Source organism: Cherax quadricarinatus, chromosome 95, assembly GCF_038502225.1.
Source record: "Cherax quadricarinatus isolate ZL_2023a chromosome 95, ASM3850222v1, whole genome shotgun sequence".
NCBI classification, from domain to species: Eukaryota; Metazoa; Arthropoda; class Malacostraca; order Decapoda; family Parastacidae; genus Cherax; species Cherax quadricarinatus.
The window spans coordinates 4790860-4807392 of record NC_091386.1 but is presented as its reverse complement, the minus strand read 5'-3'; the positions used below and the strand labels follow the sequence as shown (position 1 = coordinate 4807392).

General features: G+C 41.2%; 2 protein-coding genes across 3 annotated transcripts in view; one reads left to right on the top strand and one right to left on the bottom strand.

The window, feature by feature from the left end:
• Nucleotides 1-1223, top strand: part of LOC128703955 (alkaline phosphatase) — a 39407-nt gene extending 38184 nt beyond the window's left edge. The window contains exons 12-13 of the mRNA XM_053798842.2: nt 1-138; nt 1036-1223. The exon at nt 1-138 is cut by the window's left edge and continues 7 nt beyond it. Of these exons, the coding sequence (XP_053654817.2) occupies nt 1-138; nt 1036-1090 (193 nt within the window). The 3' untranslated portion in view covers nt 1091-1223. The remainder of the gene's footprint in view (nt 139-1035) is intronic.
• Nucleotides 1224-5708: 4485 nt separating this feature from the next.
• Nucleotides 5709-9363, bottom strand: bwa (alkaline ceramidase). 2 transcript variants are annotated; one of them, XM_070104905.1, is made up of 3 exons: nt 8045-9363; nt 6698-7804; nt 5709-6376 (listed from the first exon to the last, which is right to left on the bottom strand). In XM_070104905.1, exon 1 carries the CDS (start codon nt 9332-9334, stop codon nt 8519-8521), a length of 816 nt encoding a protein of 271 aa, XP_069961006.1. In that variant the 5' UTR covers nt 9335-9363; the 3' UTR covers nt 5709-6376; nt 6698-7804; nt 8045-8518. The 2 variants fall into 2 exon arrangements, with proteins under 2 accessions (XP_069961006.1, XP_069961005.1); XM_070104904.1 differs by having other exon boundaries at nt 6698-9363.
• Between the last annotated feature and the right edge of the window lie 7170 nt (nt 9364-16533).

The following is a 16533-nucleotide window of genomic DNA, read 5'->3' as shown; positions in this document are numbered from 1 at the left end:
ACACTACCCAGGGGCAGCCACCGTGCCCATGATAGAGTCCAACCACGCCGGGGAGGAGGTGATACTCTATGCCTTGGGTCCCCACGCACACTTATTCACTGGTATCCACGAGAACGCCTTTATACCTCATGCTTTAAGGTACCTCCTATTGTTATTAATGGTTTTATTGGGGTTTAAAGCTGTCCACTAAACGAGGGTCGTGTATCAGTGGTACACAATACCAGTGGTATACAGTACCACGTCTAACCATCCAGTTTTGTCGATACAAGGATATCTGTAGACTGTAGGAGTATATACAAAAGATGAGGTAAACAGTCCCTCAGGTTTGGAGATGGTGATATACACTGTTGTCTTGAAGAATGTCTACAAATGTCTAAAAATGTCTAAAAATAAAGATACCCAAATGTCGCAGGTGTCTACATGACGGTCTTAAGGTTAGTTGGTTAATGGGGTTTTAGGTCGTATCTACTACATGAGAATCAGAAGTACCTCGTAATACATACCTAAAACAGTGCATAGACAATCAGTGTATATACACTGAGATATACACCTCTCAGTGTATATACATTGAGACACGCACCTCTCAGTGTATATACACTGAGACACGCACCTCTCAGTGTATATACACTGAGACACGCACCTCTCAGTGTATATACACTGAGACACGCACCTCTCAGTGTATATACACTGAGACACGCACCTCTCAGTGTATATACACTGAGACACACACCTCTCAGTGTATATACATTGAGACACACCTCTCAGTGTATATACACTGAGACACCTCTCAGTGTATATACACTGAGACACACACCTCTCAGTGTACATACATTGAGACACACATCTCTCATTTTCCTTAGAGTGAGAATGCTTAAGTTACCCCTGTAATATTCTATATTTCCAGTAAATTATATATTATTACTCACATATTCCTTATTACACATATATTATACCTAATTACTCACATAATATCACAACTTAAGACTATGTTACATGTTATATAAGGGAGGAGATATTAATTCTGTCATATTGCAGGTATGCTGCGTGTGTGGGAGAAGGTCTGCACTACTGCAGCAGTCTGGAAGTATAAGGGAACTGTGTTTAATGGTACCATAGTATGGTAATAACTGTAGTCTTAGCTGTTTAGGGGGTGGAGGGGGTAAGCCAGTTGAAGGTCTCGGTTAGACGACCAAAAGCTCCAGGTGTGGGTCATGTGACTACAGACCCACGTCAGGGAATATTGTCCTGTTCCCTGAGAAACCTTACCTAAAGTAATGGTGCCATAGTCTTGTGATGGGATCCATGGCGAATACCATTGTCATAGTAATAGTTTTTCAGTCCTATTCAACAATGGTACCATAGTGATTGATGCCATTATCCTACCCTATTCAACAATGGTACCATAGTGATTGACGCCATTATCCTACCCTGTTCAACAATGGTACCATAGTGATTGATGCCATTATCCTACCCTATTCAACAATGGTACCATAGTGATTGATGCCATTATCTTACCCTATTCAACAATGGTACCATAGTGATTGATGCCATTATCCTACCCTATTCAACAATGGTACCATAGTGATTGACGCCATTATCCTACCCTATTCAACAATGGTACCATAGTGATTGATGCCATTATCCTACCCTATTCAACAATGGTACCATAGTGATTGACGCCATTATCCTTCCCTATTCAACAATGGTACCATAGTGACTGATGCCATTATCCTTCCCTATTCAACAATGGTACCATAGTGATTGACGCCATTATCCTTCCCTATTCAACAATGGTACCATAGTGATTGACGCCATTATCCTACCCTATTCAACAATGGTACCATAGTGATTGACGCCATTATCCTTCCCTATTCAACAATGGTACCATAGTGATTGACGCCATTATCCTACCCTATTCAACAATGGTACCATAGTGACTGATGCCATTATCCTACCCTATAATATGCTTTTCAGTTTGTGGTGGACCTACATTCTTGTAGCCCTGAAGCTTGAACCGTTATGGGGGGCCCCTCAAGGATTAGGGGGCCCCTCCAGGATTAAGGGGCCCCTCCGAGATTAAGGGGCCCCTCCGGGATTAAGGGGCCCCTCCGAGATTAAGGGACCCCTCCGGGATTAGGGGGCCCCTCAAGCTTAAGCCTTATTAGTTACATAGTAAGTAGGTATAATGTTTGTCAGGAAACAGGACAAGTGTTTCCTGACACAGTCATTTGATGACCCACAGTTGGAGCTTTTGGTCATCTGACCGAGGCCTTCCGCTGGCTTACCGGTCCACCCCGTTAAAAATCATGGTTAATATATATAGTTTCACAGTAGATCCTGTCTATAATGGTACCATAATGATGAAGTCCCATTGCCTTACCGTGTCATGATCTGGAACGATATGAACATAAAAATGGAGGAACACTGCAGAAGGCCTACTGGCCCATGCAAGGCAAGTCCGTTGAACTCATCTCCAGGCTGAGGGACTGACCACCTCACACAATTTCTCCAAGGTTGATAGATTGATTCCATCATCAATCAGTAGCCGGTATGTGCACCCAGCAGCGAGGTCAGGTCACATACAGGTCACAGGAAGCATGGCACAGCAACTGTCTTCAGTCCTGACGACGCGTGTTGAGGTCCCCCTGGTCCTTGCTGAGGTCTACTGTGGTAGGCTGTACAGATTATTTCTCTAATATACTTGGTGCCTCACATGCCTGACCTTGTATGACCCACCTGCCTGACCTTGTATGACCCACCTGCCTGACCTTGTATGACCCACCTACCTGACCTTGTATGACCCACCTGCCTGACCTTGTATGACCCACATGCCTGACCTTGTATGACCCACCTACCTGATCTTGTATGACCCACCTGCCTGACCTTATATGACCCACCTGCCTGACCTTGTATGACCCACCTGCCTGACCTTGTATGACCCACCTGCCTGACCTTGTATGACCCACATGCCTGACCTTGTATGACCTACCTGCCTGACCTTGTATGACCCACCTGCCTGACCTTGTATGACCCACCTGCCTGACCTTGTATGACCCACCTACCTGACCTTGTATGACCCACCTGCCTGACCTTGTATGACCCACATGCCTGACCTTGTATGACCCACCTACCTGACCTTGTATGACCCACCTGCCTGACCTTGTATGACCCACCTGCCTGTCCTTGTATGACCCACCTACCTGACCTTGTATGACCCACCTGCCTGACCTTGTATGACCCACCTGCCTGACCTTGTATGACCCACATGCCTGACCTTGTATGACCCACCTACCTGACCTTGTATGACCCACCTGCCTGACCTTGTATGACCCACCTGCCTGACCTTGTATGACCCACATGCCTGACCTTGTATGACCCACCTGCCTGACCTTGTATGACCCACCTGCCTGACCTTGTATGACCCACCTGCCTGACCTTGTATGACCCACCTGCCTGACCTTGTATGACCCACCTGCCTGACCTTGTATGACCCACCTGCCTGACCTTGTATGACCCACCTGCCTGACCTTGTATGACCCACCTTCCTGACCTTGTATGACCCACCTGCCTGACCTTGTATGACCCACATGCCTGACCTTGTATGACCCACCTGCCTGACCTTGTATGACCCACCTGTTAGTTTGTACTTTTTTCAGTTTAAGCAAAGCGTGTGACCCTGTTAATTTGAGTAATAATAATGCTAATTATAGTGATAATAATGGTAATAATAACAATCAAGATAATGTGTATTCCTTCCCCTATGATGCCATGGTGGCACAGTGCCACGATGTCATGGTGGCACAGTGCCACGATGCCATGGTGGCACAGTGCCACGATGCCATGGTGGCACAGTGCCACGATGTCATGGTGGCACAGTGCCACGATGCCATGGTGGCACAGTGCCACGATGCCATGGTGGCACAGTGCCACGATGACATGGTGGCACAGTGCCACGATGCCATGGTGCCACAGTGCCACGATGCCATGGTGGCACAGTGCCACGATACCATGGTGCCACGATGCCATGGTGGCACTGTGCCACGATACCATGGTGCCACGATGCCATGGTGGCACAGTGCCACGATGCCATGGTGGCACAGTGCCACGATACCATGGTGCCACGATGCCATGGTGGCACAGTGCCACGATGCCATGGTGGCACAGTGCCACGATACCATGGTGCCATCGTATCTGACGGCAGTGCCACTCCTGTTGGCACTCTTAAAATGTATTAATATATCATTATTACAATACATATTAAAACAATAAATATTTATTTATTTTTATTCGCCGGTATTCTCCCGGTCCGGGTCTTTTTTAAGTAGTGGTGACCCGGCCTTGACTCCCTCTCTGGGGAGTATCTCCAGACCTAAGGTTCTCTACACATATGCTGCTATGTATGATAATTCTATATAACTGTATTTGTGTATACCTAAATAAACTTACTTACTTACTAAGTATACCTAAATAAACTTACTTACTAAGTCTCCCATGGGAGGAGGTACAAATACCCCCTCATCATCTTTGGGACCAAGTGTCCCTAGGCCTAGCCACATTCCCCGCCCTCACGGGGCTCGTAGGGAGAAGCTAGGCCTCTCTGGTCTGCCATCTACCCCGCCTCAAAGGGCCTCGTGGGGATGGCAGTCTTGTGAGCTGCAGATGGCAGCAACCTCAGGCCTAATAAATATTTATCAAGATTTATACTCTTTACTATATTTATAATAATAATAATAATAATAATAATAATAATAATAATAATAATTATAATAATAATAATAATAATAATAATAATAATAATAATTATAATAATAATAATAATAATAATAATAATAATAATAATTATAATAATAATAATAATAATAATAATAATTAATAACAAAAATTAATAATAATAATGATTAACAATAATAATTAATAATAATAATTAATAATTATTAATAATAATTAACAATAATAATTATTAATAATAATTAACAATAATAATTATTAATAATAATTAACAATAATAACTATTAATAATAATTAACAATAATAATTATTAATAATAATTAACAATAATAATTATTAATAATAATTAACAATAATAATTATTAATAATAATTAACAATAATAATTATTAATAATAATTAACAATAGTTATTAATAATAATAATTAACAATAATAATTATTAATAATAATTAGCAATAATAATTAACAATAATTATTATTAATAATAATTAACAATAATAATTATTAATAATAATTAACAATAATAATTATTAATAATAATTACAATAATAATTATTAATAATAATTAACAATAATAATTATTAATAATAATTATTAATAATAATTATTAATAATAATTAACAATAATAATTAATAATAATAATTAACAATTATTATTAATAATTAATAATAAGTATTATTATTAATTATTAATAATAATTAATAATAATAATTATTAATAATAATTAACAATAATAATTATTAATAATAATTAACAATAATAATTATTAATAATAATTAACAATAATTATTAATAATAATAATTAACAATAATAATTAATAATCATATAATAATTAATAATAAATAAAGACATGAGAGTAAAACACTAAACCCTTATGAGTCATACAACGCTGGGGATTAATAGGTATTCAGAGGTTTGATCCGAGGAAACGGATGGCACCTATAATTTCCTGGATCACAAACACAAAATAATACAAATTATAGTGCAAAATAATTTATTGAACGGAATTATAAGTAATATAATCGTCCTTAAGATTATAGAGGCTGGGGAATGTGACCATGTTTGATCCGAGGAAGTGGAGAGCTACAGTCTGAGCCCCTCGGAGGGTTGAAAGTGCTGGGTTTGACGCCTATCTACTGAATGAGACTCTATATATATATATATATATATATATATATATATATATATATATATATATATATATATATATATATATATATATATATATATATATATATATATATATATATATATATATATATATATATATATATATATACACTGAGAAATTTACATGTGTATATACAATGACTGGTGTATATTGGTGTTTGCACTGAGAGATGTACATTTCTCAATGTACATACCTTGAGAAATATGTATTATAGATATACACTAGTCGGTATGTGTTCCGTCCCATGTGCGGAACGCAAGGGGTATTTACGTATATATTTTATATTTCACTTAACATTATACTGCCAATATCATTAATAGCTGAAATTAAGCCATTTACCTCTATATTATTATCTAACCTTACATCATTTAGCTATGTATATAGGTAGGATGTGTTTTATTAAGTCGGGAACTGCTGTGCTAACTACCGTGATTTAACCTAACTTGATAAAGCTCTACACTGAGTGTAACGTAACTTGATAAAGCTCTACACTGAGTGTAACATAACTTGATAAAGCTCTACACAGAGTGAAACATAACTTGATAAAGCTCTACACTGAGTGTAACATAACTTGATAAAGCTCTACACTGAGTGTAACGTAACTTGATAAAGCTCTACACAGAGTGAAACATAACTTGATAAAGCTCTACACTGAGTGTAACCTAACTTGATAAAGCTCTACACTGAGTGTAACGTAACTTGATAAAGCTCTACACTGAGTGTAACGTAACTTGATAAAGCTCTACACTGAGTGTAACATAACTTGATAAAGCTCTACATTGAGTGTAACATAACTTGATAAAGCTCTACACTGAGTGTAACATAACTTGATAAAGCTCTACACTGAGTGTAACATAACTTGATAAAGCTCTACACTGAGTGTAACATAACTTGATAAAGCTCTACACTGAGTGTAACATAACTTGATAAAGCTCTACACTGAGTGTAACATAACTTGATAAAGCTCTACACTGAGTGTAACATAACTTGATAAAGCTCTACACTGAGTGAAACATAACTTGATAAAGCTCTACACTGAGTGTAACATAACTTGATAAAGCTCTACACTGAGTGAAACATAACTTGATAAAGCTCTACACTGAGTGTAACATAACTTGATAAAGCTCTACACTGAGTGTAACATAACTTGATAAAGCTCTACACTGAGTGTAACATAACTTGATAAAGCTCTACACTGAGTGTAACACAACTTGATAAAGCTCTACACTGAGTGAAACATAACTTGATAAAGCTCTACACTGAGTGTAACATAACTTGATAAACCTCTACACTGAGTGAAACATAACTTGATAAAGCTCTACACTGAGTGTAACATAACTTGATAAAGCTCTACACTGAGTGAAACATAACTTGATAAAGCTCTACACTGAGTGTAACATAACTTGATAAAGCTCTACACTGAGTGTAACATAACTTGATAAAGCTCTACACTGAGTGAAACATAACTTGATAAAGCTCTACACTGAGTGTAACATAACTTGATAAAGCTCTACACTGAGTGTAACATAACTTGATAAAGCTCTACACTGAGTGTAACATAACTTGATAAAGCTCTACACTGAGTGTAACATAACTTGATAAAGCTCTACACTGACCTGGATGGATAAACATTTCACAATGTATTAAGATGTTGTACACATGTCTAATTCATGTTTGTACATGTCTCAAGTTAGTGGGGGTTTAAAGTCTATCTACTACACGAGGGTTGTTAAGGTTGGCTGGTTAATGAGTGTATACACCTCTCAGTGTATATACACTGAGGTATACCTTTCAGTGTATATACACTGAGGTATACCTTTCAGTGTATATACACTGAGGTATACCTTTCAGTGTATATACACTGAGATATACATCACTCAGTGTATATACACTGAGATATACCTTTCAGTGTATATACACTGAGATATACACCACTCAGTGTATATACACTGAGATATACACCACTCAGTGTATATACACTGAGATATACACCACTCAGTGTATATACACTGAGATATACACCACTCAGTGTATATACACTGAGATATACACCACTCAGTGTATATACACTGAGATATACACCACTCAGTGTATATACACTGAGATATACATCACTCAGTGTATATACACTGAGATATACACCACTCAGTGTATATACACTGAGATATACACCACTCAGTGTATATACACTGAGATATACACCTCTCACTGTAATCTTCACATACTATAAATCTGGATCAGTCACACGTTTTGGATTATAAATCCGGATTAACTGGATTTTATCCCTCCGTTCTCTTCCATAAATCGCTAAATCCGCATGATCATCCAGCCCCTTGGAAGAAAAGCCTCTTAGCAGTGTATTGAAGGTTTGTATTGTATAGCACCATATTATGATTATTATAATTATTATTATTAATTATTATTATTATTATTATTATTATTATTATTATTATTATTATTATTATTATTATTATTATTATTATTATTATTTATGAAGAACGAGAGGTGAAGGCTTAATACTCCGTCCGCTAATCTGGGTAATTAAGTAATAAAACTGGGGACAGATCGTCGCTAGGTAGGTGAAGCGTTAGGTGTAGACGAGACGTCAGGTGCAGGTCAGGGCGTCTTCTGGTGGGTAGGTGCCGGACAGAACACATAGGGAAGGGCCCAGGTGCGCCTTGGCCAGTATCGCAGCTCAGGACGAGACTCGGGTACATCCTGTACAGCGTGGAGATAGCAGAATAGAACCTGCATACTGTAGGCCGTGATAAAGATTAACACATGCCACAGGCCGTGCAGGACGGTCAGGTCTAGGGCCTGCCACATAGCACACAGGAAACGGTCGCAGACCCAGCACGTAGCAGCTAGGATTAGTGCCGCTAGGGTAATTTTAGATAAACGGACGACGCTGGTATCCTTCATGACCCGCATTTCCACTACCAGCATAGCCACAGCGGGTAGGCCTACAATAAACAAAGCGTAGGCGTTGATAGCAGGCTGCACGAACGCCGAGGCAGTGATCAGCACGGATAATGCTACCATACAAGCCGCGTATAACCGTTGATTACTACGCAGGAACTTAGGACGGTACATAACAGGCGTGAATAGTGTATAAGACACCATCAACACCCACAATATTGACAACTCATCCAGTAGCTGGCCTAAAAGCGATAAGGTAGCGTGGAAATAGGCCGAAGATAGGCCTATGACCACATAAAAGAACCAAATGATATGTATCCCCCGGGAGACGTGTCTGGCGTAACTCAACCAGAGCTTCGTAGAGGCGGCAGGAACAACCAGGAACACTATGTTGGTGATAGTGTTAACGAACTCGGCTATGTGGGGAGTTACAGTGTAGTTACCCTCACACCAGTCCACAGGTGAGGTTCCGGCACCTATCCACTTCCACACCAGTCCCTCAGCTCCTGTCATCCTGACACCACCTGTAATAACAATAACTTGTGTTATAACACCATCCGTAACACCAACACGACGTATACATTCATAGATTCGTCTGTAACACTAAGGCGAGTTAATACCACCACCTGTAACACTAACACAAGTTAATAACACCACCTGTAACACCAACACGTTATAACACCACCTGTAACACCAACAGATGTTATAATACCACCTGTAACACCAACGAATGTTATAATACCACCTGTAACACCAACACGTTATAACACCACCTGTAACACCAACACGTTATAACACCACCTGTAATACCAACACGTTATAACACCACCTGTAATACCAACATATGTTATAACACCACCTGTAACACCAACACGTTATAATACCACCTGTAACACCAACACGTTATAACACCACCTGTAACACCAACACGTTATAACACCACCTGTAACACCAACACGTTATAACACCACCTATAACACCAACACGTTATAACATCACCTGTAACACCAACACGTTATAACACCACCTGTAACACCAACACGTTATAACACCACGTGTAATACCAACATATGTTATAACACCACCTGTAACACCAACACATGTTATAATACCACCTGTAACACCAACACGTTATAACACCACCTGTAACACCAACACGTTATAACACCACCTGTAACACCAACACGTTATAACACCACCTGTAACACCAACACGTTATAACACCACCTGTAACACCAACACGTTATAACACCACCTGTAATACCAACATATGTTATAACACCACCTGTAACACCAACACATGTTATAATACCACCTGTAACGCCAACACGTTATAACACCACCTGTAACACCAACACGTTATAACACCACCTGTAATACCAACACACGTTATAACACCACCTGTAACACCAACACATGTTATAACACCACCTGTAACACCAACACATGTTATAACACCACCTGTAACACCAACACATGTTATAACACCACCTGTAACACCAACACACGTTATAACACCACCTATAACACCAACACATGTTATAACACCACCTGTAACACCAACACATGTTATAACACCACCTGTAACACCAACACATGTTATAACACCACCTGCAACACCAACAGTGTTCGCATCGCTATTGGGCTGTGCGGACGTGCTGCGCAGTAGCTCCTGATTGAGTTGGCTTTTGCGCAGTGTTCAAGTGTACTTGGCTCTGTGAAGACCTGTTTGCGCGCTCTCTAGAATTGAAGCAAGATGCCCTCCATCGAGCAACTTTACCAACAGCTTAAGGAAGAATTGAGGTTGGCGAATATGGAAATTCGGCGACTGACCGAGGAAAACAAAAAGATTCGGAGTAGTCCTCCTGTTTTGAGTCCTCAGGTCAAGAAGGGAAACTGGTCAGTGGCTGGACAGCAGGGAAAGAAGTTGACGATCAAGAAGACGAATGGAAAGGTAGAAACGATGAAGAAGAAAGAGACTGCCGTGGAAACTGTTGTGGAAACATTCAATACGTTCTCAGTGCTACCCGACGAATGTGAGTCGAATACTGGGAACGTCACGAAAGACATTAAGGAAGGTACGAATATTGTTGTTGTTGGGGATAGCCAAGTTAGGTATATGGATAGGGCGTTCTGCTTGAAGGACAGGAGTAGGAGACAGAGAGTTTGCTTTCCTGGGGCTGGGATGGAGGATATTGTTAGCCGTCTGGATGACATCATGACAGGTAATGGGAGCAATCCTATTATCTGTCTCAGTGCTGGAGGCAACGATGTTGGCAGACGTAGGAGTGAAGACCTGATTAGCAGGTATAGGTCAGCAATAGAAATAATTAGAAGCAAGGGTGGGAACCCTCTCATATGTGGTATTTTGCCAAGGAGGGGAGTTGGAAATGAATGGTTGTCCAGGGCAATTGGTGTCAATTGCTGGCTGGACAAATACTGTAAGGAAACTGCGGTAACATTCATTGACAACTGGGACCTCTTCTATGGCAGAAATGACATGTATGCTAGGGATGGGGTTCACTTATCTAGGTCTGGGGTGGGAGCACTGGCAACTGCAGTGGAGGGAGCAGTTAGGACTTTAAACTAGGAATAGTTAGTGGTATGGGTTTTGGCAGGAAAACAGTGAAGTCCCAGTGTAGTAATATTACGAGTTCTAGGAGAACTAATAATAATAAGAACGAGATAGATATTGAAAAGCCAGGGACCTTGGGTGATAAGGACAGTAATAGGTTTAGTAGAAAAATAGAAATGAGCAGGAAGGGTAAAGAGAAAGGAGAGTCTTTCAATGTTTATTATGCTAATTGCCGTAGTGCTAGGAATAAGATGGACGAGTTGAGATTAGTTGCTAGTGTAGGTAACATTGATGTATTTGCCTTAGCTGAGACGTGGTTTAATTAAAAAAGTCGGGACATGCCTGCGGAATGTCATATTCAGGGTTTTAAATTGTTCCAAGAAGATAGAAATATTGGGAGGGGGGGTGGGGTGGCATTGTATGTCCGAGATCGCTTGAACTGTTGCATAAAAACGGGTATTAAGTCTGAAGTAACACATACAGAGTCTGTTTGGATAGAATTTTCAGAGGGGCATGAAAAACTGATTTTAGGAGTGATATACCGTCCCCCAAACTTAGATAGGGACCAAGGGAAACTACTATGGGAGGAAATTGTTAAGGCCACAAGGCACGATAATGTAGTAATTCTAGGAGACTTTAACTTTAGTCATGTTGATTGGAATTTCTTGACTGGGAATTTAGAATCATACGACTTCTTAGTAGTTCAGGATTGTTTTTTGAAGCAGTTTGTGACAGAACCTACAAGGGGTAATAACCTGCTTGACTTAGTTATGGCAAACAATGAATCCCTTGTTAATAATTTAGAAATTTCAGAGGAACTGGGTGCTAGCGACCACAAATCAATTACATTTAGCATTGAATGGAAGTACGATAGTAGCGATAACTCAGTAACAGTCCCAGATTTTCGCTTAGCAGATTACGATGGACTTAGAGAACACTTATCATCTGTTGACTGGGGTAACGAAGAGAGCTATCAATATGACAGTTTTAAGAACATAAGAACATAAGAAAGGAGGAACACTGCAGAAGGCCTATTGGCCCATACTAGGCAGGTCCTTTACAATTCATCCCACTAACAAAACATTTGCCCAACCCAATTTTCAATGCCACCCAAGAAATAAGCTCCGATGTGCAAGTCCCACTCAAATCCAACCCCTCCCACTCATGTACTTATCCAACCTAAATTTGAAACTACCCAAAGTCCTAGCCTCAATAACCCAACTAGGTAGACTGTTCCACTCATCAACTACCCTATTTCCAAACCAATACTTTCCTATGTCCTTTCTAAATCTAAACTTATCTAATTTAAATCCATTACTGCGGGTTCTCTCTTGGAGAGATATCCTCAAGACCTTGTTAATATCCCCCCTATTAATACCTATCTTCCACTTATACACTTCGATCAGGTCTCCCCTCATTCTTCGTCTAACAAGTGAATGTAACTTAAGAGTCTTCAATCTTTCTTCATAAGGAAGATTTCTAATGCTATGTATTAATTTAGTCATCCTACGCTGAATGTTTTCTAACGAATTTATGTCCATTCTGTAATATGGAGACCAGAATTGAGCTGCATAATCTAGGTGAGGCCTTACTAATGATGTATAAAGCTGCAGTATGACCTCTGGACTTCTGTTGCTTACACTTCTTGATATAAATCCCAGTAATCTATTTGCCTTATTACGTACGCTTAGGCATTGCTGTCTTGGTTTAAGGTTGCTGCTTACCATAACCCCCAAGTCCTTTTCGCAATCTGTATGGCTAAGTTCTACATTGTGATGAATGGTTTGAAAAACCGACAAGTTGAAGATTGAGACACTTATGCAGCATATGGGAATCTTTATTCAGGAAACGATTCGCCACACAGTGGCTTCATCAGTCCAATACAAAGAGGAAGGCGTAAGGAGAGGAGGAGAATGAGGTAATCAGTCCCTCAACCTGGAGTCGATGTGTTCAGTCCATCAATCTTGTAGAATGTACATTCTAACCATTACAATACTACTAACCATTACAATACCCCATCGCAAGACTCCTGGCTTCCAGGGACCCCTCATACCTACTCCTGAAACTGTGTATTGCACTTGCCTCCACCACCTCTTAATTTAGTGCCTTCCACTCATCATCTTAGGGCTGAAAAAGTGCTTCCTAAGCTCCCTCTGGCTCATCTGCTCATTTTAGAGGCAACAACAATAAAAGCATAATAGATAGCGCACTGTGTGAGGGGTATATATATATAGTGCGAGGTAATCTATCAGTCTGTGTACGTCACGACTCACGTGACTATCTATTTCAGTTTGTGAGTATTATAGCTGTACCCTGTCTACTTCTGGCAGACTGTATCTTATAAGTGTCTGGCTGTGTGTGTGAGTGGATGGTAGTGTGTTTGTACTGGGATGTTGTGTCTGTGGGTGGTAGAGTGTGTGTTTGTACTGGGATGTTGTGTTTGTGGGTGGTAGAGTGTGTGTTTGTACTGGGATGTTGTGTTTGTGGGTGGTAGAGTGTGTGTTTGTACTGGGATGTTGTGTGTGTGGGAGGTAGAGTGTGTTTGTATTGGGATGTTGTGTGTGTGGGAGGTAGAGTGTGTGTTTGTACTGGGATGTTGTGTTTGTGGGTGGTAGAGTGTGTGTTTGTACTGGGATGTTGTGTTTGTGGGTGGTAGAGTGTGTGTTTGTACTGGGATGTTGTGTGTGTGGGAGGTAGAGTGTGTTTGTATTGGGATGTTGTGTGTGTGGGAGGTAGAGTGTGTGTTTGTACTGGGATGTTGTGTCTGTGGGTGGTAGAGTGTGTGTTTGTACTGGGATGTTGTGTCTGTGGGTGGTAGAGTGTGTTTGTATTGGGATGTTGTGTGTGTGGGAGGTAGAGTGTGTGTTTGTACTGGGATGTTGTGTCTGTGGGTGGTAGAGTGTGTGTTTGTACTGGGATGTTGTGTCTGTGGGTGGTAGAGTGTGTGTTTGTACTGGGATGTTGTGTCTGTGGGTGGTAGAGTGTGTGTTTGTACTGGGATGTTGTGTCTGTGGGTGGTAGAGTGTGTGTTTGTACTGGGATGTTGTGTCTGTGGGTGGTAGAGTGTGTGTTTGTACTGGGATGTTGTGTCTGTGGGTGGTAGAGTGTGTGTTTGTACTGGGATGTTGTGTCTGTGGGTGGTAGAGTGTGTTTGTATTGGGATGTTGTGTGTGTGGGAGGTAGAGTGTGTGTTTGTACTGGGATGTTGTGTCTGTGGGTGGTAGAGTGTGTGTTTGTACTGGGATGTTGTGTCTGTGGGTGGTAGAGTGTGTTTGTATTGGGATGTTGTGTGTGTGGGAGGTAGAGTGTGTGTTTGTACTGGGATGTTGTGTCTGTGGGTGGTAGAGTGTGTGTTTGTACTGGGATGTTGTGTCTGTGGGTGGTAGAGTGTGTGTTTGTACTGGGATGTTGTGTCTGTGGGTGGTAGAGTGTGTGTTTGTACTGGGATGTTGTGTCTGTGGGTGGCAGAGTGTGTGCTTGTACTGGGATGTTGTGTGTGTGGGAGGTAGAGTGTGTGTTTGTACTGGGATGTTGTGTCTGTGGGTGGTAGAGTGTGTGCTTGTACTGGGATGTTGTGTCTGTGGGTGGTAGAGTGTGTGCTTGTACTGGGATGTTGTGTTTGTGGGTGGTAGAGTGTGTGCTTGTACTGGGATGTTGTGTCTGTGGGTGGTAGAGTGTGTGCTTGTACTGGGATGTTGTGTTTGTGGGTGGTAGAGTGTGTGTTTGTACTGGGATGTTGTGTTTGTGGGTGGTAGAGTGTGTGTTTGTACTGGGATGTTGTGTGTGTGGGTGGCAGAGTGTGTGCTTGTACTGGGATGTTGTGTGTGTGGGAGGTAGAGTGTGTGCTTGTACTGGGATGTTGTGTCTGTGGGTGGTAGAGTGTGTGCTTGTACTGGGATGTTGTGTTTGTGGGTGGTAGAGTGTGTGTTTGTACTGGGATGTTGTGTTTGTGGGTGGTAGAGTGTGTGTTTGTACTGGGATGTTGTGTTTGTGGGTGGTAGAGTGTGTGTTTGTACTGGGATGTTGTGTGTGTGGGTGACAGAGTGTGTGCTTGTACTGGGATGTTGTGTTTGTGGGTGGTAGAGTGTGTGTTTGTACTGGGATGTTGTGTTTGTGGGTGGTAGAGTGTGTGTTTGTACTGGGATGTTGTGTTTGTGGGTGGTAGAGTGTGTGTTTGTACTGGGATGTTGTGTTTGTGGGTGGTAGAGTGTGTGTTTGTACTGGGATGTTGTGTGTGTGGGTGGTAGAGTGTGTGTTTGTATTGGGATGTTGTGTTTGTGGGTGGTAGAGTGTGTGTTTGTACTGGGATGTTGTGTTTGTGGGTGGTAGAGTGTGTGTTTGTACTGGGATGTTGTGTTTGTGGGTGGTAGAGTGTGTGTTTGTACTGGGATGTTGTGTGTGTGGGTGGTAGAGTGTGTGTTTGTACTGGGATGTTGTGTTTGTGGGTTGTAGAGTGTGTGTTTGTACTGGGATGTTGTGTTTGTGGGTGGTAGAGTGTGTGTTTGTACTGGGATGTTGTGTTTGTGGGTGGTAGAGTGTGTGTTTGTACTGGGATGTTGTGTTTGTGGGTGGTAGAGTGTGTGTTTGTACTGGGATGTTGTGTGTGTGGGTGGTAGAGTGTGTGTTTGTACTGAGATGTTGTGTTTGTGGGTGGTAGAGTGTGTGTTTGTACTGGGATGTTGTGTGTGTGGGTGGTAGAGTGTGTGTTTGTACTGGGATGTTGTGTTTGTGGGTGGTAGAGTGTGTGTTTGTACTGGGATGTTGTGTTTGTGGGTGATAGAGTGTGTGTTTGTACTGGGATGTTGTGTTTGTGGGTGGTAGAGTGTGTGTTTGTACTGGGATGTTGTGTTTGTGGGTGGTAGAGTGTGTGTTTGTACTGGGATGTTGTGTTTGTGAGTGGTAGAGTGTGTGTTTGTACTGGGATGTTTTGTGTGTGGGTGGTAGAGTGTGTGTTTGTACTGGGATGTTGTGTTTGTGGGTGGTAGAGTGTGTGTTTGTACTGGGATATTGTGTTTGTGGGTGGTAGAGTGTGTGTTTGTACTGGGATGTTTTGTGTGTGGGTGGTAGAGTGCGTGCTTGTACTGGGATGTTAGTGTTTGTGGGTGGTAGAGTGTGTGTTTGTACTGGGATGTTGTGT

What these genes read in the sequence shown, in the direction of transcription:
- bwa (XM_070104904.1), bottom strand. Translation starts at nt 9,334, where the DNA reads ATGACAGGAGCTGAGGGACTGGTGTGGAAGTGGATAGGTGCCGGAACC.